The sequence below is a fragment of the Sciurus carolinensis genome, chromosome 2 (assembly GCF_902686445.1).
Source record: "Sciurus carolinensis chromosome 2, mSciCar1.2, whole genome shotgun sequence".
Classification (NCBI taxonomy): Eukaryota; Metazoa; Chordata; class Mammalia; order Rodentia; family Sciuridae; genus Sciurus; species Sciurus carolinensis.
In genome coordinates this window covers 104,064,970-104,091,624 of record NC_062214.1, presented here as the reverse complement: position 1 = coordinate 104,091,624, position 26,655 = coordinate 104,064,970, and the positions used below count along the sequence as shown (strand labels likewise).

General features: G+C 35.6%; 1 protein-coding gene across 5 annotated transcripts in view; it reads left to right on the top strand.

Annotated features, from left to right (window-relative positions):
- Galk2 (galactokinase 2) overlaps positions 1-26,655 on the top strand; it is a 120,089-nt gene that overhangs the window by 49,686 nt on the left and 43,748 nt on the right. For all 5 annotated transcript variants that reach the window (XM_047538484.1, XM_047538482.1, XM_047538485.1 and 2 more), the window contains one exon: positions 25,266-25,364. In XM_047538484.1, coding sequence (XP_047394440.1) covers positions 25,266-25,364 — 99 coding nt within the window. The remainder of the gene's footprint in view (positions 1-25,265; positions 25,365-26,655) is intronic.

Genomic DNA, 26,655 nt, shown 5'->3' with positions numbered 1-26,655 from the left:
TCATGAAAATATAGAAGAGAGATCAGTAGAATAGAGGGCAGGGACCAGAGGGAGGTAGAAGGAGAGGGAAAGGGGAGATAGGAGGGAACAAAATTGACCAAAGTATATTTTTATTTTGTGAACATGTGCAAATATGTAACAATGCATTCTACTTATATGTATAATTATAGTGCACCAAAAAAGGAAAAGAAAACAAAAACAAAAACAAAACCAACCAACCCCTACCCCCAATAGTTGTTTTTTCTACTCAGCCACACTATTGCCTAGTATAATGTAATTATATGACATTCTGTAATTTACCAGTATTATAGACACTGGGGAACACCCTGAAGGTGAGATTCAGTCCTAACATTCTAGGGTCTTTCTGATGTCCTAAAAATGGAGGAAGTAAATCACAAATTTCTATGCATATGGTTAATAATGTGATTTTAATATTTTATAGGTGACAGATTTTATATTCCTTGTTAAGGTAATAATGATTATTTGTTGAAATCCTGCTGCATCAAAAGCAAAAGATTGTAATAAGGACACAAAAAACCCTACCTAGGTATTATCCTGGGGTTTAAGGAATTTATAATTTAGGTGGAGAAATTAGATTAACATAAATCTAGAAATGTCATACAAAAGTAGCATATGCAATTTCCTCCAAAGGACATGAAAAGAATTGTTTCCAACTTCTTTTATGAGGCCAGTATAATTTTGATACAAAATGAAATGTAATATCTTAATACCAAACTTGCCAAGTACATAACAAAAAAGAAAACCACAGATAAATCTCTTTCATAAACTTATATGAAAAAAATTTGAAGCAAAGTATTCACAAATTTAATCCAGGAATATAATAGGATAATATAATATTGTAATTCTAAGAATTAAAGTTTGGCTTATCATTTAAAAATCTATGTAGTTTACCATATTAACAGACTAAAACGTGGTCATCTTGATAGATAAAGGAAATTGTGATAAGATTTAACAGGATAAAGCTCTTTAGAAAATTAAAAAAATTCAGTAAAGTAAGACCTTGATGGTAGATATAGGAGGGTCCCTTTGTAATAAATTATTGAGTTTTATTTTTATGCTTAATACACTTTTTCTCTAATGTGTTACATTCCAATAAAAGAAAAAATAGTAAGATTTCCTTTAATTTCACAATTTACCACTTTTAAGTTTTTTTTCAATGAATCCTTGCAAAAGTATTCTATCCAATGTAATATATATGTATTTCCCCCTTTTGTGATACACATAAGAAAATTATATATACATATATTTTTGTACATAAATATATCTATATTTATATGCTTTTCTCCCTCATTTGTTTTTAACTTAAAACTATATATCAAAAATCTGTCTATGTTAGCACATATACATTTGCTGAATTATCTTTAATGGATGCGTTGTTTTCTGATACATGATCATAATATAATTCATTTGATGCTATTATTAGACTTATCAGTTATTTCTAGAGTTTTGTATGACATTAGTTTTAATAATTAATAATTTTTCTTTTTATGGATGTACCTTATTTAACTAGACTGCTACTTTTGTATTTCTAGTTTTGCGTCAATCTAAATTAGAAATTTAGGTTGTTTCCAGTTTTCCACTATTATTAAAAAAAATGCCCTGTAATAAGTATTCTTGTACATGATTATTTTCACACTTATTCAGTTCTTTCCTTATCATAAATCCTGGGACATAAAATGATTGGATTAAAGGATATTCTCACTTGAACTTTTGAAATACATGGCCAAATTGCCATCTAGAAAGATTTTATTAATATTTAGAGACATTGTATGAAAGTATATATTTCCCTACATCCTCATTAACACTCTATTGATTTAAAAATATTTTATAATCTGATAGATGCTATTATGGGCATAAACATCTTTTCCCCTCCCTCCCTTCCTTCCTTCCTTTTTTTTTTTTTTTTTTTTTTTTTTTTTTTTTTTTTTTTTTTAGTGCTGGGGATTGAACACCAGGCCTTGTGCATGCAAAGTCTGAGCTATATCCCCAGGCTCTTTTTCCATATCTTTTAATGGTCACTTGCATTTATTTGATTTGAATGTTTATCTACTCAGCTCATTTTCTCTTGGAATAGTCATTAAACATCTTGTTATAAGCTCATCACATATTAGCCATTAGTCTATTATATGTTGCAAATATTCATCCTTCTTCAAACCACATTTCTGTTTTGTTTCTTTTAAACTAATAATTCTGAAGCCAAAGTCATTTCAGTCATATTTGAGTAAATACATAGGATGGATTCAATCTTATTTTCATTGAGTCGAACATGCTCTACATCTTTTCATTTCATATTGAAATGAAGGACTTGCTCACAAAAAAGCCTGATAGACTCAAAGATTTTGGTAAAGATTTCTCAGAGCTACCTTCTCCTTTAAATGGACTCCATGGCTCTCTCAACTACCATGTTTGATTTTGTATCTTCAGAAGCTTACTTAATGGAACCAAAATTGGTACTATTTTGTATTTTAAATAGGAATGTTTTTCTAGTTGCATTTGTGCCATAAGATATACACTTTTGAATCATGGATAATGCAACCTAGCATCTGTTTAGCACTTGGAAAATCTCAGAGTTTACCATGATCCATATGGTAGGCCACTTCAACTCTGTAAAATGAGGAATGACTGCCAGCTTTTTAGACCAGAATTCTGCCTCTCAGAGACTTCATGGAGCCTAGTTACAGGATTGTTTACTTGGAACTCTGGATTGTACATTATATCAAATAGATATGCAGATTTCACTTCTTTTGCCCTCACTTGCCCTTATGGCCTAAAACCTCCAACCATCATCAACAACAAAACTACATAAAACTATTTGGAAAGTACAGCAATTGGTGGACAGACTCAAGTTCATTCAACCTTTCCAGTGCTCAGGCAAACCACCAGTAACTGATAATGGGGATGACTTTTTAATCTTGAGGGATATATATATCCATTAAGATTAGAACAAATGCAACAAGTCTGGTAAATAATAAATACATTCACAGACTTCTCTCCCTGAAGAAAGAAATGATTACATCACTTACTTATGGGCATCTTGCCTGGTATAAAGGGGGCAATTAGATTGGATTAAATTATCATCACTATCATCATCTATGAAACAGCCATTTCCTTCTATATACTATATTTTGATTAATTAAAGAACACACAAAATGAATACTTTGTTCCACAGAAGTAGTGTCTTCTAGTTTTGTTGTGAAACTGTGGGACTACAAAACAGAGCTGTCTGAATTTTGGCTCCATTATTCTCCAGTTTTATAACTGAAGTGATGTCTCTTCCTGTCTCTAAATTGCAGTTTTCTTACAATAAAATAAACAAATTTAGACTATTATTAGTAAGTCCCTTTTAGTACTAAGGTTCTGTGATCTAAGAGGTGAAGCCATTTTTAAGGCTACATTTTTTTGAAGAACTGTATGTTAGTTAAACTTGTGTTTGCCTCTAAATCTTCTAATAAATATTTCAAGATTCTAGATCTTATTGGAAACAAAACCAAACCAATGAAAAGCTATATGCAATTTTAAATAAAATTGAAACACTGTGAGTATAGGTACTTGTCATAGTTTAATGATGTAATTCAACTCACTTGGTCATGCTGATTGAGAGTTCCATCCCCAGGAAGATACCTACTACCTTTCTTCTGTTTTTTTGCTCACAGTTATTTTGTTTAATAAACTTGACCATTTGGAATTTATTGGATGAAATAAACTACAATGCCCACTAGATGGGGATACTGGGGTAACTGAGCACACTTTGAATTGACCACACATATTTTTACTTCTGGGCACTGTGCTCTTAGTTTTAATTAAAATAACTGAATAAATGAAAAAGAGAAAGAAAAAGAGAGGAACAAAAAAAGTGAGGGTGTGAGGACTGAGAGTGAAACCCAGATTCCCATGGCTCTGAGGACAGATTCAAATACTGTACACTATAAATCATTGCAAAGCCTTTCAAAGCTGCACTGCATATTTCCTGCCACTAAAACTAAATACATTTATGAATACAATGTGGAATAATTAAATAAAACTTGTTAACATATGCATCACCTCAAATACTTAGGGAAACTTCAGATGATTAGAAATGTTTTATTTTTCAAACGTATACTCCTCAAGTTAATAAAGTTTAAATTCAATCAGTATAATTCCACTTGAATATAATGTGGAAACTTTGTCTTACACTTGTATGACACTGCTACTATCAACTCTAATGGCATTTGTAACAAACATGCATTAATTAAAATGTTTTGCAACAATAAAAAGACTAAGTACATTGACCTAATTTACAAATATCCACATTCCTTGAAATGATTATATTTAATTTATTATCTTTGAAAAATCTAAGAACATTTCATTTATCAAATTTTCCTGTTTCTCAAATTTAATTTTTAGGGTTAGTCTTTATAGACATAATTTCTATTTTCTTTTTTTGAGTATTTTTTCTATTAAGTTTTTAGTAGTTTACTCTCAAAAGCATTGAGCAATTTATAAGTATTGATATGTTTTCAGAGTTGGGAAGTATTTTACTAGTATATTGTGACTTTTTCCAACTCTAATATTCTCGGGGCTTTGATGTCTTTGAAAGTAAGAGACTGGGTGCACTCCTAGGTGATAATGCTGAGGACTGATGCTAGAAAAACAATGTATTTATAGAAGACTTAAAAAAACTTTTTTAGTTGTAGATGAATACAATACTTTTATTTTATTTATTTATTTTTATGTGGTGCTGAAGATCAAACACAGTGCCTCACATGTGCTAGGCAAGTGCTCTACCAAAGAGCCACAACCCTGGCCCCTCATGAAAGACTTTAATGAAGTCAGTGCCTACATTATTTACTAGTGCCTAATGGATAATATAGGTACATAAAAGTAATTTAATTGTATTTTATGTAGATAGCCCCCAAATCAATGACCAAGAGAAAGAAGTATTTTACAAATTAAGTTTTCCTTGGTTGTTGAATATACCAGATATTTAAGAAGTACTATTAGAGATTATTTAGAATTTGGGTGTATGGATATAATTCTTAATTTTAATAATAGCCACAGTGGTAAGGATCAGGAGACAGGAAAGCAGCTTGGTCTGATCATAAAGTCTAAAGGACATAATTTAAAGGAGTTGATTTTACTCACTAATTCATGGCTCAGAATGGTGGGAAGAACAGGGCTTGTGGAGTCAAAAAGACCCTGATCTCCTCACTCATTGCCTCAAGAACTGTGTGATCTTGGGTATATTACTCAATCTCTATGAACATGTTTCTTTGCAAAATTGGTATAATGATGCTTACTTGGTAACTTCGTTGTGAGGATAATGTTTATAAAGCACAGGGCCCCCAGCTCACTGTAAATGGTAATGATCATTATTGTCATGACCACATTATTATTACAATGCTGATGTTGATGATAGTAATAACAATCTATAATTCTCATTCCAATTATTAAAAGGTAGATTTCCTCTGCAGGTGAGACGTTCTGATTCACTGGAAAATGAGTAGGCTAGTTTCACTGAAAACCTTTTTATTTTCCTTCTAATCCTGAGATTTAGGGGTACCACAAAGTGAAATGGATTAGATAGTAAAAAGAACTTTACTTTCCATTCCTTTAATCAGCACTGTTTATTGAAGCATGCACTGTTCTAGAAATTGGGGCTGAAAGTGTAAGGTAGACAAAGAGCTTATATTCTGGATGGGAGAGACAGATAAAATAACCAAACAGATGGGCAGATACTTTTACATGGGGTTAGTTTATTTAGGAGAATGAAGCCTAGAAATGATGAAGAAAGACTTAGTGAAAGGCTACTTTTAGGTTATGTGATTAGTACAAAGAATTAAAGGAAAAGAAATTTAGATGAAAAAATATTACAAATTAAAGCAATCATCAATTATTCTCAAAATCAAGTATTGTTACAGGTAGCTGATAACATGAGGATGTAGGAAATGTCATTTGGGTTGAATTATTTTATTAAATATTCAACTATTAGCTACTTTGAACCTTCTTCTCTGATAACATCTACTTTGCTGACTTGCCAAAATTTTCCTTTTGAGGAAATTGGTGCTATTCTTTGGATATAGTCTTGTTTCTACTGACCCCCGTGTCATCTTGGTGCACAGAACCCCAGGGCAGAGTGACAATACTTCAAGGTCCTGGTGGTGGGCTTCTTTCTCCATCTTGAGGGATATCTGAGCTTGGATCAAAGTAGAGTCCGTAGGAATGGTAGCAAAGTAGAGTCCGTAGGAATGGTAGCCTCAAGGGCAGTCTTCCATGTTTTGGGACTAGAATCTTCTAGTCGATTTCCAAATTTGCTTTGTTGTTTTCCCTTCCCACTTTTCATAGAATTTTTGCTTGGAACTGAACCATATGAGGAATACCATTTCCCTCATGTATCCTAGGAAATCAAAGATGGTCATCATTAGGCTATAGCATTAACATTCAGGGGAAAAATATCAAAAAGGAAATATTGTGCCTATTGAATGTTTCAATCAAGTCATTAGTAAAATACTAGATTATGAAGCTACTCTTCTGGAGAACTGGCCTGACAAAATTCCAGGTCTTTGACTCTGGTTAAAGGTGCATGAATATTGCTAATTACCTTGAGTTGCTTGATTTTTATGATAAAATATTTTATTTTGTACAGTGTGGTATACCATATGCTTTTAACTCTTATCTCACAACTTCGAATTTTGCCAGCCATTGTTTCAATGTTACATGATAAAAGATCCCATGATAAATTACTAAAACGAATAATGTAAAAGCCTGAGTTGTTAGACTGTTTTTCTTGTTAATTTTCTTCAATAATTAATCTTTTTTAAAGAACAGATCTTTCAGAATAGGAAGGTTTAGTTTTCTGGGTGAGTGACAAAATTAATGTTTTGTAAATTTCATTCCATATGTGTAGACTATTCACTTTATTTGACATATTCAAATAATTTACCCTGTGAAAGTCTTTATCTGTAATTAACCTCTTTTCCATGGAACATCTTGGAGCAATAGTAGAAGCAGGAATAAGGATCCTATTTCATTTTATTTTCCATAACGAACAGGGAGAGTTTATAAAACTCGTCTTCTAGAAACCCAGGATGTGCTGTTAACACACGTGTGTCCCCTGCTTTGTATCAACTCCAGTCTGATCTTACAACATATAGAGTAGGTTGGCTTTTTTTGGTATCACTTTCAAATAATAGGTTTTAATGAGTACCACCCAGGTTACTCTTTGACCAATATGCTGATTTAATTCTTTTAAGCATGCAAATAAAATAACAATTGTTTCAAAGATCTTGGGTAATATCCCACATAAGAAGACATTCTGGGCTATTAACCACTTGTTAATTTTGACAGTGTTTATTTAAATCAAGTGGAAGCAGGGCCTGTGGAACAGTATGTGTGGTCATTAAAGCCTATAATCTCCTATGATTTAAGCAAGTTACAGGGAAGGTAAAATGGGTCATGATTCCTGTGGTTTCAGGGCATCCAGAGAATAACTGATTAGGGTTTCTTCTGAAAAATTGTGTTATTGCTTTGTAAAATATATGCAAAAATTCAAGCAATTAGGACTTTACGTGCTGTGGACTCTTCATTGTAAAGAAAATGAAAATGCTCCTTTTAATTTTATAACATGTTATATTTAAGTTTACTTTCATGACTACAAATATTATAATTGTCAGATTTAATATTTTAATTCTTCAAATAGATTGTGATGATTAAATTTGGTGGTAAAAGTTTTATAAAACTTGGAAAAGAAAATTTAATGATAGGACAAAAAATTTATCAGAAAAATTTAGAAGATGTAAACTTCTTTTTGGAACAATTCATAGAAAATTATGACTTAATGCAGAATGTCTTTCTATTTAGAAATTTTCATTGATTTGCTTCAGTATTTGGGGAAATTATTGACAACAGTGTTAAATCTCTCTTCTGTCTTTCTCCTTTCTCTTTCTCTTTCTCTCACACCTGTGCATTTGCACACATGCACACAAACACAATTTAAATGACTTAATATACCACTTATATTTTTTTATTATGCAAAAATTTTAAACATACCCGAAATGTTCAAGGACAGGCAATGAACTCACATATCTTTCATCTAAAACCACATAAACATCTTGTCACGTTGTCTTTATCTTCTTACTTTTTTCCTTAATTATATTAATTATAGACACCACCCCTAAATATTTCAGTTTACATACATCTCTTTAGAGCAAGGCACTCTTCCACAAAATTGAAATCTAATTGTCATATTTGGAAAATTTAACATTGGTACAATACTGTTATCCTATAGCTATATATTCAATTCCCCAGTTACCTGAATAATATCCTTTACAATTTTTCCTGTTATTTTTTCCTTTTAAAAATTTATGACCCACAATTTATTCAAGCATCAATCATTGCATTTAATAACCGTATTTCTTTAATTTTTTTTTTAGTTTTCCTTCATTCCTTTATTCCAGTTCCTCAGTCTTCCTCTATGATGTTGAATTTATATATGTATGTATTGCAATGCTGGGAATGACCCCACAGTTTCACACATGCCAGGCAGGTGCTTTACCACTGAGCTATAGCCCCAGCCTGATGTTGACATTTTTAAGAGTCCAGACCAATTTTTTTGGAGGTGGGGTAACATTTTCTCAATTTGGGTTTGTTAAATGGTTGCCTTATAACTGGAGTGAGACTTTTTCCCCACTGAAGAATACTATAATGAATGACCTTCTTAGTGAATCATATTATATGGGTTCTGTTTCTTGAAATATTAATTTTTTTAAAAAACACAAATTGCTAGGTAGAGATCTGCTGCCTATCCAAAAGACTGTCTTAGTTTAGGTATATGACAAATTCTCTTTCATAAAGGTGGACTTTCTATTAATAACAATTATGAAAAAAATGGTTAGAAGTGTCAGAGATACTGTGTTTAGTTCTTCTTGTGTGTTTTAATAAATCCAATGCTCAATGCATATTTGTTGAATGAATGAAAATACTGATGACTTAAAAGTCTCAAATTCTCAACTTTGTCAAAAAATTTAAAAATTCTTTATTGTTGTAATGCTATTTAAGTATTTTCATGTTTTCCTCCATTGTTTTGTTTAGGAAACAAATGTACTAAGCTTGGTATAAACTGCTTGAGATATCTAACATAAAAATAACCAAAGCAAATGTAATTTTAAGCTGTCACTGTATATATAGGGTCACATTGTTTCACTTGCAGTCACTCAGGGTTTGTATATATCACATTTCAGCATAATGACATGGGCAGGCTCCAAAGAAAATACCAGGCAACATGAATTTGGTTTGACTAACAAATATTTACGTGTCTCTGAATCTCTAATTATTATAATCTTTTAAGGGGTTTATACTACAAGGCTTAATTCTTTAAAGCTTTATGTTAGATTAAAAGAAGTTGATCAGTAGTATATATAACTGTAAAAATGATACTGCAGTCTGTCTGGATAAATGTTGGTGTAAACCAGAGTTTCTGCAGGGAACAGGTGAACTTGAGGGTGCCTGACAAGGGCAAAGGCTGCCTGTCATCTGCATGCGTTCTTATGTATTGACTGTTTTTTTTTTTTTTTTCTTTCCAGGTGGGTGGATTTGATAGAAGTCAGGGCTGTCATCTGATCTTTTTAGGTTTCTTTAGTCATGTTGTTAGTGTGTTATAAGAAAGAAAATATAAATAGTGCCAGCCTTTGCTAATGAGGTGACGCCTCATCCATAGTAGGCAGATCCTGTATTGTTAGGCACTGAACCATTCACATGTGTTTGCTCATTTTGTATCATCTTTGTTACTAGCATGCTTTTGTGAGATGGCAAACTCGGACTGTGGCTAAGTCCATAGTTGTACAATGACTTAATGGATTTCCCCCTACTAAATTAAAGTTCCTTGGCCTGTAGGACCTCACTTTAGTGCTTCTCATTTTAGATTGCAATTGCAAAACTGGTGAAATTTTTAATCATCGAGACTATCCCTTTTTAAATCTTTGGATCCCCATGGACCCAAATCATAATTGATTCAAATAGGCAGTATGGTCCCTAACTGAATAAGATAAAAATGTGGTTTTGTTTGCAACATAATTTCCTGATGACATTAATAATGATTTTGGCTTTTATTTAATTAATTAAGAGAATTTACTCATTTGTTCACATTTATTGAAGAGTTCTGTTCCAGATAGAGCTGATACACCCATATCTCCACCTTCTCTCCTATGGCTACATGCCATACTGTATGCCATCATAGTTGTTAAAAATGTACCTAGTTTCAGGCATTTGTACAGGGTGTTGGGTTCTTCCTAGTTGTTAATAGGCTTTGTTATGTACAGATATGAACGTGTGTCCCATAAATCCAAACATGTGAATTAGTAGAGCTGTCATAGTAATGGTACTAGTAAAGACGCTCTTGGGCTCCTCACTTGAATTTCCTGAATTTTATCTTACCTCTTATGTTCTTAGATGAAGGAGTTATTACATATGGAGGAAGTAATTGAGCAGGAGATGCAGTGTCACAGAATAAGCACCTCTGGTACATAATAGGCTACCAAAAATGAAGAAGTTCATAAAGATGTACACTGCTCGGCAATGAGGAAACTTTCTTTGTTACCCCAATTATAATCTTTTTGAGTGTAAAGATTCATGCTCTCCTATTTTCTGCTTTCTAATTTTCTTTCCTTTGGAGAAAGGAGATGGGCATTATATAGCCGATACAAAGTAGTACAGTGAGTGTTTTTTACTTGTTAACCAGAAATTTAAAATCAAGTAGTTTCTAATTAGGATGTTTTAGTTAAAAAACATACCTATCGACAGAAAGTAATGGCATGAGAAGCATTTTCAAGTGTCAGTTTTAGTCTTGAGGGCTAGTTCATGAGCTGGGGGTTCTCAAAGCCATGAGTAGAAATAGGAAATACAGTGTAACATCTTAAAAGGGTAAAAATATATTTCTTAAAAAATTGAATTTTTAAATATCATCAGGAATGATTAAAGATTCCTTAAAAGTCATTTTTAGTACCAGAAAAGTAATGTTCTCTCATCATAGAACATTACGGAATTTAAAAATATATTTAAAATTAAATTTAAAAATAACCCATAATCTTAACCAAAGATTGGATTTATTATCACCTTGAGTATTGGGATGAAAATAAAATATGTGTACCTTCTTTAAATCCTACAATTCAAGGAAACTACATTTGTCTCACATGCGTTCAATTAAATTTTTATAGAATATCTATTTTGTGCCAGATTCCATTCTAGGCATTGGGATAGAACAGTGATTATAATGAAGTGCCTTCTTTCATAGAACTTACATTTGAGTGGGGTGGAAGAGAGACCAAAAACAAAAAAGAGATAATATAAGTTGTTCAAAGAAAAAGCCAGGTATGAGATGGAGAGTGGCATGGGGTATTAAGATATTTTGGGGACATCAGGGATATTCCATCTAATGAGGTGATATTTGAGCAGAAATTTTGAGACAAGAGCATTTCAGATTCAGAGAACAGTAGGTGTAAAGATCCGGAGGCAGTGGGACATTGATTCCTGATTGGCCAATAATTATAGTTAATGTTAATTATGCACTAATAATGTGCTAGGGTTTTAAAATCCTTACAGTGACCCAAGGAAGTTGAGTAATTATCACAACTCCCACTTTGCAGATGAGGAAACACATGCTTTAACTACTGTGCTATCCTGATAACTGCTATGATGGAGTAGAGAGAGTAACTCAGATTCCAGGCAATCAGGAAAACTTCCTAGAATAGTCATTGCTTAAATTTAGTTTATTACAGAGCATTTACAAGGGCAGAAAGGTTTAGAATTATTTTTTGTTCCCCGTTCCCCTACCGTACCCTTAGAAACTATAACAATGCTTTGCCTATGGTTGGCCCTTTATATTTATTGAACAAATACAGCAAGAATATTTACAAAGATAAGAGGCAGAGTAGAACATGGCATAATCAGAAAGTTTAAATTAGTTCATTTTGACAGGATCACTGCTTATGTGATAAAATCAAATGTAGACATCTGGTAGAGGTAAGCAGGTGTTAGGCCATAAATCTATTTTTGTGAAAAGCAATGGAATACTTATTTGGTAGTAAATATAATCTAAAAATTGATGTACTATAGAAGAGATGACCCTGGAGCCTTGGAAAGTGTAATATGTGTCTTGGTGCATTTTGTGTTGCTGTAACCAAATACCTGAGGCTAGGTACATAGAGATAAGATACATAACTCACAGTTCTGAAGGTTCAAGAGTATATCACCAGAATCTGCTCACATCACAACATGGCAGATGGCATCATGGTAGGAGCACATGTGAGAGCGAGAGATCACATGGCAAGACAGAAGGTGGAGAGATCCAAGGACCAGGTTCACTCTTCTTAAAACAATCCACTCTCATGGGAACTAACCAGAGTCCCAAGATAATTATATTAACCTCTTTCAAGGTTGTGTCCCTAGTGACCTAATTATCTCCCACTAAACCCTACAAGGGGTTCCACAACTTCAACACTGACATAGTGGAGACCAAGTGTCCAGCACATATGTAATTGTGTGAATAGTCTCATTTTCTTAAACCCAAAATGTTTAAAATTGAATATTCTTTGGGCTTCTGTGAAAATAAAATATTTTCAAATGCAAATGTGAATTATTAATGTTTTTGCTGGCAAGGGAAGATAGGCCATTGAAGCTCACTTGATTAAAAAGGAATGTTTAGCACCAGGTGCGGTGCCGGTGCCACATACCTATAATCCCAGCAGCTCTGGAAGCTGAAGTAGGAGGATCACCAAGCCAGCCTCAGAGCCTTAGCGAGGCCTTAGGCAATTCACTGAGACCCTGTTTCTAAATAAAATATAAAAAAAAGGGTGGGTGATGTCTTTCAGTGATTAAGGCCTCTGGTTTCAATTCCCAGTACCAAACCCCCTGCCAAAAACAACCCATAAAAACAAAAACAACCACCCAAACAAACAAAAAACAACAACAAAAAAAGGGATATTTACTTTAGGTGTATGTCCTGAAATAAAAAGGCAGGTATTAATTATATTAGTTAGCTTTTGCTGAGGTATCAAACCTCCCCTAAACTTTGTGGCTTAAAATAACAACCATTTGAACTGGTTTTAGCTTTATAGTAGTTCTTTTTATCTTGGCTAGGCTAAGATATCTTCTCTCAGCTGCTGGTCCGTTAGGCAGTGCTGGTTCTAGATTGGCTGGTTGTTAATTGGGATAATGGAGATGACTGCAGCATATGTCTCTCATCATATCTCATGCTAGCCACTACTCTCAGTCTCCTTAAATTAGTACATTATTTATAAAACTCAGTATAATGAACTCCTGTGTCTGGCTACTCCCTTCCCATCTCTAACGTTTTCTGGGAACACTGTCCTCTTTCCCATCCCTTCCAATTACTACAAGGTTTTAACAATTTATCTCTTGATTGCCCGGTTCACACAAATAATCCCATATCTCCCATTGACTTACCCAAACACATACCCCACCACAGTTTGTAGATCCAGGGGCAGGTACCTGACTGAAGGCAAAAACCAGATTCTAGATTTCCACTTTCCAAGATGTGCCAACGTCATGCAATGACTGAGTAATAAATAGTCCCAGGGTTTCTGTTTGGTACATATTCATTTATAAGGTGCAAATTTTTATCTCTATATATGGGAGATTAGTAAGAGGACAGGAAATTCACATTGTATGCTCATTGATTCTTTCACTCAACATTTATTTGTTAACAACTAGATTAGGTATAGAGATACAGAGGTGAACAGAATACTTCCTCCCTTCCTGGAGCTTAGATTAATAGGGGAGACCAATATTAAGTAACCATGTAAATTTTTATATACAGAGGGTGATAAATGCTATGAAGGAAACAGACATTGAGAAAAATGGGGAGAATCCCATTCATATGGGAAGGGGTAGTTTTGGGGGAAGGCGTTACGCAGTAAGTTGAGATGCAAAAGCCATGTAGGAGGTGCCAGGCAAAAATTTACTAATTTTTAAAAGTTACTATGTCATGTGTTAACACAAAACACAAGTATTCCAGAACGCTATGTAGAATTAAAACTTCCTCTGTAGAAATAAGCAATTTTTATCTTCCCAAAAGGAGTAGAAGGACAGAATCGTGAGGGGAAGAAGGAAAGTGAGCAGAGCTGCATTCTGAGGCACAGGTAATATCTGGACAGTGGCTGATGCAGGGTGATGTTTAGTCCATAGTAGAGCCCACAGCCACCTCTCAGAATAGCCAGGGCCCTGCCCTGACTGGTGTCTATTGGAAATGATCATCAATTCCCCCTTGGAGTTTTTCCCTTTTCTTTTTCTTTTTCATTATTATTATTATTATTTTTGATACTGGGGACTGAATCCAGGGTGCTTTACCATGGACCTATATCCCCAGTCCTTTTTATTTTTTATTTTGATACAGAATCTTGCTAAGTTGCTGAGACTGGCCTCGAACTTGCCGGCCTCCTGCCTCAGTTTCCAGAGTTGCTGGGATTACAGGAGTGTACCACTGGGCCTAACCCCTTGTCTTATTAGCTCCATTTGGGCACATCTTCTGATCTTGGTTAATTCCTGTTTCATAGAAATTATTTTCCCTTCCTTTGAGCTTTTCTATCAATAGTCTGTTAAACGGTTGCCTCACATTTCTATATTTACATCCAAGAGTGATTATGCAATGCCATTTGCAATATTGTTTCTCCACATTAATCTCTTGTTGAATACAGTATTTATAACACTTATATTTTGGAGAGTGTTACACTACATGTAGGTACTCAACAAGGAATGAAATTCTAGAGTAAGAGATTGCAATGAGACAATTTTCCAAAGGATAAGTTTTCTCCAACAGCTTTTTAACCTCTACATTAGATTCTCTTTGGGCTGGGACTTGTAGTAAGAGTGCCCATTCATGAAAGTGGATATGGGTCTTGGCACTTTGGTCCTCCCATGTGTGTGGTGTAGAGCTCTGAGTACATATACAGAAATGCTGCCTGAAAGACCAAATGAATCTGTCCGGAGCTGCCCTTCATTGGGGAACATTGTGCAGTGCAGAAAGGGGGACCTGGTGGAATGCATGGAGGGTGAAGGAAGCTTCATCTCAGCATGTGCCTGAGGCAATGACATGGACAAGAGTCCCCAATAATCCACATTTTGGGGGAGAGGGCAAAATGAAAATTTCCTGTTTCATGAATTTCTCTTTTAACTTACCGGGCCCATAAAGGGCAGAGAATTTGATCCTTTTGTCTCTAGCGTGTCTACATTCACCTTTATCCTTAGTTGAGCACAATATTTATAAGATTTTAAACTTTGGGAGAGAGCAAGAAAATGTACTATGACAGAGTGGCCAGTACCTGGACAGAGCAGATTCCTGCTCAGAGGTGTGAGCTGCCTGAGAAAATGAAAAGTGTGAAATAATCAGTAAAAGAGACAAAACCAAAGATTATATTAAAAAAGTGGAGTACCTGATGAGTGTTCCAGTCCTAATAGGAACCAGAACTGAACAGCTGAAAAAGTTTCCAATTCTTTATTTAAGGAGGAATACATCAAAGGCAGGGATAAGGTTTCAGTGGGAGGAGTTTTGTTTCAGTGTTTGTTTGCTGGTGTGGCAGGGGTCTTGCAGTAAATGGTTGATTGTGTTTGGCAAGCTACACCTATGCTTGAACTTGAGTGGTGAGCAGGTCAGGGTGCCAGCATGAAGTGGAAGGTCTTGAACCAGTGGATTTCCGCCTGGAAGTTCCCAAGACAGCAACTTTCCTGCCTATGACTTGAACATGGCTCAATTCACATACATGGTTCATAGATGGCTGTCAGCAATGTACAGTTTTCCCTGCAGTTAAGAGGCCCCAGATCTGAACCCCAGATCTCAGGATTCTCTCCCTGTATGCATATTTACTCTAGTCACATCCCAACCCTAGCAGAATTCTGCTCTTCAACATTCACAAGAGATAATTTTCTAGCCTCTGTTTGAGAATTCTAGGGATCTCATTGCTTGACAAATTAGTTCCTTTCATTTGTGGACCACTGTAGTCGTTGGAAAGATTTTTCTTATATTTAATCAAAATTTACCCTTTTTACCTAAATCCCCATTTTTTTTCTTCTTTTGATATTGATCCTTCAGAGTTTGAGGGAACCTCTTCTGGCTCCTTTTATTCTTTTTTAGGTCACACATTCACTGTTTCTTATGAAATATGGTTACCAAATCTCTTCACCATTCTTATTCTCCCTTGTTAAAAAGTATTCTCCATTATCATTGCATCTCTTAACAACTATTTCACTTTATGCCTGTTTTGTCTCACTTTTTTCTCTTCCTATTGCCAACTGCCTATTTGTTTACTTTAACAAAAGTTCAAGATTGTATGATCGAGAATGTATGTTCAATAAGGTCAATAAATTAGAAGTAGTAAGCCAGGGCAAAAGAAAGAGGAATACAGACACTCTGTTAATTACTTGATGTAATTGTTCTGTTTAATATTATTTACTAAGATTTCTAGAAGACAAGGTGAAAAGGGAAATTGCAAAGTTGGGGGAATCATTCAGATTCTTCAGAAGAGGCAATATGTTTAGGTGTGCTAAATTAAAAAAAAAAATTTTTAGTTGTTGATGAACCTTTATTTATTTATTTGTATGTGATGCTGAGAATTCAACCCAGTGCCTTACACATACTAGGCAAGCACTCTACCACTGAGCCACAATCCTAACCCCAGGTGTGCTAAATTTTAAAAGGCATTTCTTACATGAATTTTTTAGAGCATACAAAACGCAATTGTCTTAGTATGTTTTCTATTGCAATAACAGAGTGCCCAAGACTAAGTAATCTATAAGGAAAAGAGGTTTATTTAGCTAACAGTTCTGAAGGCAGGAAAGTTCAAGATTGGCTAGCTTTATCTGGTATGGGCCTCATGCTATATCCAATCTTGGTGGATGGCATCACAATGGGGACCAAACTCCTGTGATATATAACCCATTCCCACAAGGAAAGCCTTAATCTACTCATAAGAGTATATCCCTCATGATTCCAGATGTCTCTCAAAGTCGCTAGCACTTCTCAATACCTTTCCATTGGGAACCAAGCTTCAATATGAGTTTTGGTAGGGACAAGCCATATTAAAACCTTATTAATAATGAAAACGACCTCTGTAACAATCTGAAAAAAAATGCAGAAGTTGTATTCACACAACTATTTCTTATGATGACATTTGGTAGATTCTTTTGGTATAACATCTGAGCATAAACCAGTAAAATCTATTTTGAGTAACAATCTTTGAACAACCTTGCCTTTTCTTTAAAGAGTTTTCCCTCTTTGTGTCAAAATCTATGATTTGACTGCTACTTACATAGAATCCTTAGGTGAATGTGAGGACTACATTTTGTATTTGACTGATTCAAATGATGATTCACAGTAGTTATTTTTTCTCTTTGGTTGTGTCTGTGTATATTTTATTAGATCCCTATTAGGAAAATTATCAGGTGTTATTTCTAATAATAATTCTTATACTGGAGGAAAAACAATAATCGATTACTGAATGTCCCCTCTTTTCTTTGCCTTCTCCCATAGGGTCCAGATTGGTTTACTATCAGAATTCCTGCAGCTTGATTTTCAAGGGTGAGACAGAACTGTGCTGTTCAAAGCACAGTATGAAGAGCACTCCCTTGGAAGTGGGAGGGTCCCATGGGAAGGGACATGCAGTTCCAAGACACATTTGCCAAACCACAGATATTGTAGGCCTGCCACCCATCTACTGTTATCATCATTATTTAGCGTTTTTGGAAGGTCAGAGCCAAAATAAGCAATCTACCAGCCACGGAAGCGACACCAGCCTTTACCACAGGCGTTAGAGGCCCATTCGTATTTAGTAGCAGTGACTTGAGTCATATTCTTGTCTGATTCCATCAGTCTGGTCAGGCATCTGCCTCCTGCTGTCTTCCCACAATAAATTTTTTTTTCTTGGCATTTCTCCCTCCCCTCTTCCCTATAATAGTTACCCCTGATGTGTATTTGCTGCCTCCCCACTTCCCACCTTTATAAAATTTCTTTTAGAATTTCAACAATGAAAGGGAATAAATTAGCTGTACTAGTGAGAGATAAATAAGGAAGGAAGCTTTTTTGGGTTCCAATTTTGGGGTACCTGGCCCACCCCCAAAATCTCTCTCCTGTTAGGGATAAGTTCTATTATTGTACTTGGAAGCATAGAGCCAAGAATCTGAGTTCAAGTCCTGGCCCTGCCTCTTACTAATGAATGATCTTGGGCAGCTTACTTGACCTCTCTTTGCCTCAATTTCTTCATTATAAAATCCATTTAGTAAAGAAACTTCTCTCAAGAATTTGAAGGAGTTGGTACATGAAAAATGCTTAGAATGGAGTCTGGGTCAACATATAAACTGCTGTCACTTCCAGGCCACTGAAATCACACCAAGATATCAACCTCATATTGAGATCACTGTGGGATATGGGACAATGAAAAACACTGGGCTCTTTGGGAATGACTTGTTTGGGATTGTGTTTGGGTGTGGATGATGGGAAAGTCCTCCATGCCTCAAACCATCCAGTGAGGTAATTTTCTTTTAACCCAAGGAGAAAACAAAGTGAAATTGTAATAACTCAACAATGTCTGTATTTTAGGGCTCATGATCAATTTTGTTTATTCTAATGAAAGGTAGTTAAATGTGAGTATGCCAAAATTATGTACCATCAGCTCACTAGAGCCTGGTGTCTGGGCACAGTCTCTGTTCTATGAAGCAGAGTGATAAAGTAGCCTGGTAGACTTTGGAGTCAGTCCTATCTGGAATTGAGTCTTACCTTAGGCTAGTTTATTGACTTTTTTGAGCTTCAATTCCTTCTCTATGAAATAGCAATAGTTCTGACATTTCAGGGTTATTTTGGAAATTAAATAAGATAGCATATAGAAAATACCCTCTATAGTGTCTACCCTTGGAAAATATTTGTCATTTGTTAGCTTTCCTCTCTTTTTTCATATGATTCTTTCCTCTCTGTTCAGTTTATCAAGAAAGACTCACAGTGCAAGAAATCATTTAAAGGAGTGTTTTTTAATTCATTGTGATTACAAATCACTTGGGGATCTTGTTAAATTATAGATTCTGATTCAGCAGGTCTGGGGAGGGGACTGAGATTGTGTACTTCTAAACAGTTCCCAGCAGACACTGACACTTCATCTCAAGATCATATTTGGAGGAACAAAAAATGTACTATACTCTTGCTTTCCTTTGCATCTCATTTTTGCCTATTAGATTCATATTAATATTTTAATAATTTTGCCACACACCCTTGCCTATCCAGATCATATCTGTAGAAATATCAAAGGTTGTACATTGTCATCTATCTACCAAGAAGGTTCCTTTTCATGTAGTACAGGCAGGGATGGTTGAAGTCTAGAAGAAGCCTGTCATAGGTATTTTCTCAGGATCTCCATGGACAAGAATCCCAAATTAGTTCCCATAAAATGCTGTGTCTTGCCTTGGCGAAGGCCCCATTTCAGAATGTGGATCCCTTAACAACTTCAGTTGCAGTTCAGTAGGTTAGAGAAGTGGTGTCCCTCTGTGTCTTTCGGGTTTGGAGGAAATCAAAGACTACGACTTTGCTCTCACTGAGTATCTCAGAGAGTTTTAGAGCCACATGTTGCAACTACTGCCTTTTCCAGTTTCACTAAATCCTGTTACAGAAAGTGTCCACTTCTGTTCTTTTGTGATATCATCACTCATGAGTGCTTAATAAGTACTCCAGTGATTCCAGGTTTTAGCAGATTTTTCAGATTTACTTTTGAGAACTTCCTCACTGTTTCTTCCCAGTTTTTGATTGTTTTAATGTTTGAACTCCTTTTTTATTTCCTACATTACTTATTGGGAACTTTTCAACCTTGTGACATTAGCAGATTCTGTCTTGATTAAGGTTCTGTTCTAAATAGTTAGGCTTCTCATAGGCTTGGTTAACTAACTCAAAGAGATTAATGTTCCTTTCTATGTAATTCTATTTTTGACAATCTTATTAGCAGAACTGCTAAACAAAGTTGAGTTCATTGTATTATCTTGAGTTGTTTAAAATTATTATTGTTTGTATAAATATTCAGGTTTAGCTAGGCAAAATATTCATGAATCTTTGGCCCTTCTCAGTGACTATTAAATCTAACCTTGTTATTTCTCCTTTTACCCAGAGTCTCTCAGGCCAGCAAATGGGTAAGCTGTTTATTTAGGGAGCCCACATGACTTTTAGTTCCTTCCCAGGCTGCTTTGAGAAAACCACTTGTTTTAGTCAGCTTTTTTGTCACTGTGACCAAAAGTTTATTTGGGCTTCATAGTCTCAGAGGTCTCAGTCCACAGATGGTCAACACTATTGCTTTGGACCAGAAATGAGGCAGAACATCATGTAGAAGGGTGTGGTGAGGGAAAGCAGCTCAAGACATGGCAGGCAGGAAGCAGAGAAAGAGTTCCGCTGACTATATACAAAATATAAACCCCAAAAGCACATTCCCTATCTCCTCCAGTCATACCTTACCTGCCTGTAGTTACCACCCAGTTAATCCATATCAGTGGATTAATCCACTGATTAGGTTAAGGCTCTCATAATCCACTCGTTTCACCTCTGAAAATTCTTGCATTGTCTTACAAATGAGTTTTTGGGGGACACTTCATATCTAAATCATAATATCACTCAAAGGACTAAACTGGCCCTATTAACCATCTTCAGTAGTTTTAAGTGATGTCTGTGAACAACGTAAGGTTTCTTATAATTGTCCAGAGGGCAAAAGTCAAAACAGATACTACTTACTGGGCACAAATGTTGGCGATTTCTCAGGCAGTCACATTTCTTCCCTGATGATTCTCAGAAATTAGCATTTTGAAGGAAGGATAGAGAGTCAAATACTACAGTGACTGGTTTGGAGGTCCTTGAGGTTCTTGAGGTGATCAGTATAAGAGCAAAAAAAATAGGTTGGTGGAAAGGGGAAGGAAGCCCTCTGGTTAGAGCTATGCTCTTCCTGCTTGAGGGTTTTCAGGTTGTGCATGTTTGGGAGGTGGGAAGAAGTGGAAAAGTCTCAGGATTCCTCAGCTATCAGGTGCAAAGATGACTGTGCCTTTTGCCAAACATAATTGGGTCCCTGAATTCATTTCAGTTTTTTCTGTGGTTAGCTTCCCTTAGACTTATTTTGCATACACTTCATTAATGTGTTTTGACAGCTCCTTCTTATTCCTGTGAAGATTTTGCACAATATAAGTTCAGTGTGGAGTATTGATTTAGTGCCTTTGCAAGTCACTCTGAGTATAATTCCTGGAGGATATTTTATGGTTCTATTTCTAGTGTCCCAAAAGACTGCAAAGGCGTGGTTAGGCTCACATGCCTCCTTCACATCATCCAGAATGACAGGCATTCTCTGCTTCCATTTACAACATAGTGCTGTTAAGGTCCCTCCATTAATGATTCTTTGAGTTCAGGTCATACCCTCTCTGGCTTAGGCTCTGGGTCTAACTAATTGTTGACTACTGTCCAAAGTGAGCAAGTGTTTTCCTTAAATAGAATTTGAGATTAAAAAAAATGTTTCTAGTTTCTTCACATCTCTTGACCATTTAGGATTTGACCTTTCTGCTTTAATACTGGGTTGAGGGGTCAGGGCACTGGGAAAGTCAGCCAATGACCCTGTAGTTGAATTTTTTAGTATGGGCATGTTTTGCTTAGTGGGATTAAGGAATTTTAGATATTTGCCTCAGTTGAACCAAAATGCTTTAAGGAGGACACAAATTTTTCTGTTTACCTCAGGTTTCATTATTCCCTTTCATTGAATTGACTTTTTTAGGGGCATCCAGAATCTTTTAAATTCTATTTTTCCTTAAACACTTAAAAAATGGATCTGTATTCCATGTAGTTATAATGTCTTCACATTTATTTGGTTTGAGATTTAACTACTTTCTTGCCTAAATCAAATGATTCCTTTTACATTTGTAAAAATAATGTTAACAATTGAATAGTATTTTAGAGCACTATGAGTTACTCTTATTTGAAGTTGTTTATTTAATTCTTTGAATTATCAAAATAATTCCATGACTGGTGAGGTGGATCTTTTTCTCCATATTACAAATGGCAGGTAGTATAGCATAATGATTAAGAGTATGAGTCCTGGAGTTAGATAATTTGAATTTGAATTTTAGCTTTTGTAATTTCTAGCCTAGTGTCAGTATTAACTGACACTACCTACCTACACTAACCTGCCTGGTTTCCTTATCTGTAATATGGATACCTATTTTACATGGTTGTATGAGAGGTAAATAATTCAGGCAATGCAAATGAAATAGTACCTAGCATGTAGTAGTGCTCAACGAGTCTTATTATAATTAATATTATTATTATTGGTAAAAATATACAAAGAAATGGAAGCTCAAAAAAGTGGAGCAATTTAAGGTCACACAGCTAGTAAACAGGAGAGTTAGAGTTTGAACTGAGATTGGGAGATTTCTGGCACTGATTTTACATCTAAATTCCTTACACATTCGGGGGGGGGGCGCTATAATTGAATTCATCCTGTCTTCCATCTTTTAACTTCTTTATCTTCACTTTCTTTGTGTTCTCCCCATTTATACCTGTTGAATATTGTCTTTCCAGTTATGGGATTGATTTGTTAGAATTCAGCAGAAGAGTTAACACTAAGGTGCAGGGATATCCCCTGATTGCCCTCTGAATTCTGCCCAGATAAATCGTTTTGAGAAATTAACATCTTCTTTCTATTAAAGCATTTAATTTTTGCCATACATCAAGAGATTTTTTAAAAAAAGTAATTAATAAGTATAAACCTCTCAATGCTCTAGTTTCTTTCCTTTTAAAGAGGAAGAATATTTAAATTTTGGTGACTCTCATATGTTGTTTCATATCCCTTTGAAATAGTGAAAAAATGGTTTATATTAGCTCCATTTTGGGGGAAAGTAATTGAAGTTCAGTGTTAAAAGAACACAGGCTTTAGAGTCATACAGATGAAATTCAGGTCCTGGCTCCTCTGTGTCCATTATGTGTCTCTAAACTGTCCTCGTCTGTATAATGGTGAGAAGCAGAATATTGTTTGGAGGTTTAAAGGAGACGGTTAGCATACTTGACACACACCTGATACTCAGTAAATATGGCTATTATTACTGTTGAGCAGGAGATGACATTTTTTTTTTTTGGTACCAGGGTTTGAACCTAGTGGCACTTAATCACTGAGCCACATCCCCAGCCCTTTTTATTTTTTTATTTTGAGACAGGGTTTTCCTAAGTTGCTTAGGGCCTTGCTAAGTTGCTGAGGCTGGCCTTGAACTAGGAATCCTCCTGCCTCAGCCTACCTAGTTGCTGGAATTACAGGCATGCACCATGCTCAGAAGGAGGTGACTTTTCATACTGGCTCAGGGTCACAGTTAGGTGGGTACCCAGACCTCACTGAATGCTGCATACATTGCTTCATCTGGGTATGTTTTCTCTATATTTTAAATCCAAGTTTTGACATTTAGGTTACTAATTTATTTTGAGTTTGTCCTTTATGGACAGGTCACTGGCTCTGTGGGTCAGCAGGCCATGTGTAATGCCCCTTACGTCAAAATTCCAAGTTTACTTCATGTCACAAGACAGAGTTAATGTTAGTGAATCCACATGACCAGCAAGAACTATGACACTTGTGGAATCTGTCAGATGATGTTTGGGTAGCTATTCTCAGAAAATTTCGGTAGCAGGTGTTTGCTGAGTATTTGCTACATGCTTGGCCTTGTGTGAAGTAGGTGATACAAAAGGGTACATTCTCTGTCTTTCACAAGACTCAGAATTTTCTGGGGAAAGCAGATGTAATAGAAAAGTGACACAATTAAAGAACAATAATAAATACTGTGATCCAGTCTAGAGCACTCTGGAATAGGTGTTTTCATATGGGCTTTCATAGCCTGGTAGATAGAGATAAGTAAACCAACATTTAAAGAGTAGTTCAAAAATGATGATAGAGTTATAAATAAGGGGTAAAGAGGAAGAATTATGTGGTATGTGTAAGTGTGGGTGGTGGTGTCAGTTCCTGAGGGAGATGATGTTTGGGGAGCTGATTGGGGGATAGAGGAGGATTGAATGAGGAGGACAAAAAATCATACTTGAAAAGACACTGAGAAGTGAGAGAGCCTGGTGGTGAGAAAGAAGAGCATTTGTTCAGTATTTCTCATAGCTGGAGCTTAGGGTTATGGGGAATCGTGGTGGGAGAGTGAGTTGGAGAAATGAGCAGGGGTTAAGTCATTAAAGACCAGACTGAGAGGTATGAGCATTAAGATGTTGGCAAGCAAGCAGGCAAGCACTGCACTGTTAGTGTTTCAGGATGGTCACCGTAAACATCTTGCAATTCATATATGAGAAATAAAGGACTGGATCAAGTATTAAAAGGGTGAATGAATGAGTAGTAATGTGAGTAAATAGATTATAGTGACTATGAGTGTTGTAGGAGTTCATAGAAAGTAGACACCATCGTGCAAATAATATTTCAGGAAGACTTCATGATGGAAGAAGACTTGAGCAGCCAGCACAGTGACTCGCCTATAGCTGGATATTGAGGAGAAACAGGATTTATAAAGAAGAGGATGGGAAGTGATACTAGGTTGTATAAATATGTGAGTGATCCAAGAGACATAGCTAATGGGAAAAGAACGGTAGATAATACACTTTCATATGCAGATTGGTTCCAGAGTTTGGAAGGCTTTGAAATGCTAGGTTGAGGAGTTTGGACTTACTAATTAATCAGTAGGAAGTCATTGAAAATTCTTAAATAGATATTTTGAGATTTCAGTTTAGATTAGAACTATGTTCGTCTGTAGGACCTCTTCATCTTGTTTGGAAGTTATATTCTTACATTTAATGGAGATGTCAAAGAAATGGCATTACTTTTATACTAGCAACTAGGGACCCATTTGATCCCACTTTGACTTTGGCAAGACTGGAATAGTTCACTGTTGGGAGACAAAGGAAGCTGAGGCATAAATGAATATGAGATTTTCAGTAATACCAGTCTAGAGAGATATGGAGTAAAGAGAAAGATGGGAGAAACTGAATCTTTTAGAGAGAGTAAGAACAATATACACAGTCAATATTTCATTCCATATCCATAGCACAGTTGTTAAATGATGTTGATATGTTTTCATATTGGACTCAATGGTACTCTGGAGCTCTTGTTAACACATTGCTCCAGGTAGCTGCTATTAATTGATCAGAGTTGGCACTGAAATTCAAACCTATATGCCATGTCTGGAATAAAAAATGATTTACAGTTTAAATCAGTTTTTTACTTTTCCAGGTGGAGCTTGCAGAAATCTGTGCCAAGAGTGAGCGTTATATTGGAACTGAAGGAGGAGGCATGGACCAGTCCATATCATTTCTTGCAGAAGAAGGAACTGTAGGTGTCATTGTATTATTTGGAAATATCAACAGGGAAAAATCCATAGGAGAAGAAGGCCTTGAACTTCCCAGCATGCTTAGTTATAAGCAACATTTTCTTTTAGGCTATATTATAGAATGTTCTTTCCCAACTGCTTTGTATCACTGGTTAATTTACTCCGTTTCATGTTGATAGCCTCTGTCTCCTCCAGAATCATATCTCAAGTCTATTTTTCTCCTGTGGGTTTTTCCCTGACCCGTGTCTTCATTCTTAAGATGAGGTTTCCCAACTCCTACTTACTGAAACCTCCTTTCCTGCTCCTGTCCTAAATCACTTCATTTCATGGCATTTTCATAGTCTCATGTTGGCTTTAAACCTAAATGTTAGTTTTCTTACCACATGTATTCACAACTCCTCTTTTTATAATTTACTCTTTGGTATCATTTTTCTCTGTCAACATTTTTGGGGTTTCAGTGGTGGGAAAAAGAATGTTGACAGTAAGCCAGGAATGAATTCCTTCACTGGATATTACTTCCCCTTGGCCATCAACTCCTTTAGGCAAGACAGAGGTTTTTGTTGTTACCCATAAACTGCCCATTTCCAAAATAGAAGCAGACATTTCTTTAAGATATTTTCTTAGTTTTTCGTCACATTCCTACAGGCTTGGCTATCTTCCAAGAGAACACCTGGATTCCTTCTTGTTAAGAATATTTGTTGTTGATTTTCCTAAGCCAAAGACATGAGGCATGAGGAAATTTGGCTTAATGCTAAAAAAATACTCTAGGTGTTTTGGATGAGACATGACAAGAGACACGATGACAAGAGTACTGATGTTAATGTAAATTAGGTATAGAGTCTGAACAAAGTCCAGATTCTTTGGACTTTGGCAAAGTACTTCATCCTCTGACCCCTACTTTACCCCTTCATTGTAACTTCTCACCACCTTTCACTCCTCAAACTCTAAACTCCAGCCAACTTTCAATATTCAAAACTCTTAATACCCTACATTGTTTGTTGCCTCTGGACTTGCATAAACTTTTTCTTCTTCTTGACGTCCCATTTGAGGAAAGAAATCTCTTTCTGCCCTACTCTTGCTCATCTTTTACTTCTCAGTTTAGATTTTCCTGTTTTAAAGGAGTTACACTAGGATGTATCTGATCAGGTGCTTCAACTAAGTATATAGTATCGTGTGCTTTGCCACCACTGTAACACAACTTGGAAATGTATTTGTCAGTCAACTTGACTATCTTTCCTACTATATTGTAGGCTCTGTGAGGGGAGGGACACTATCTGTCTTGTTCACTGTTCT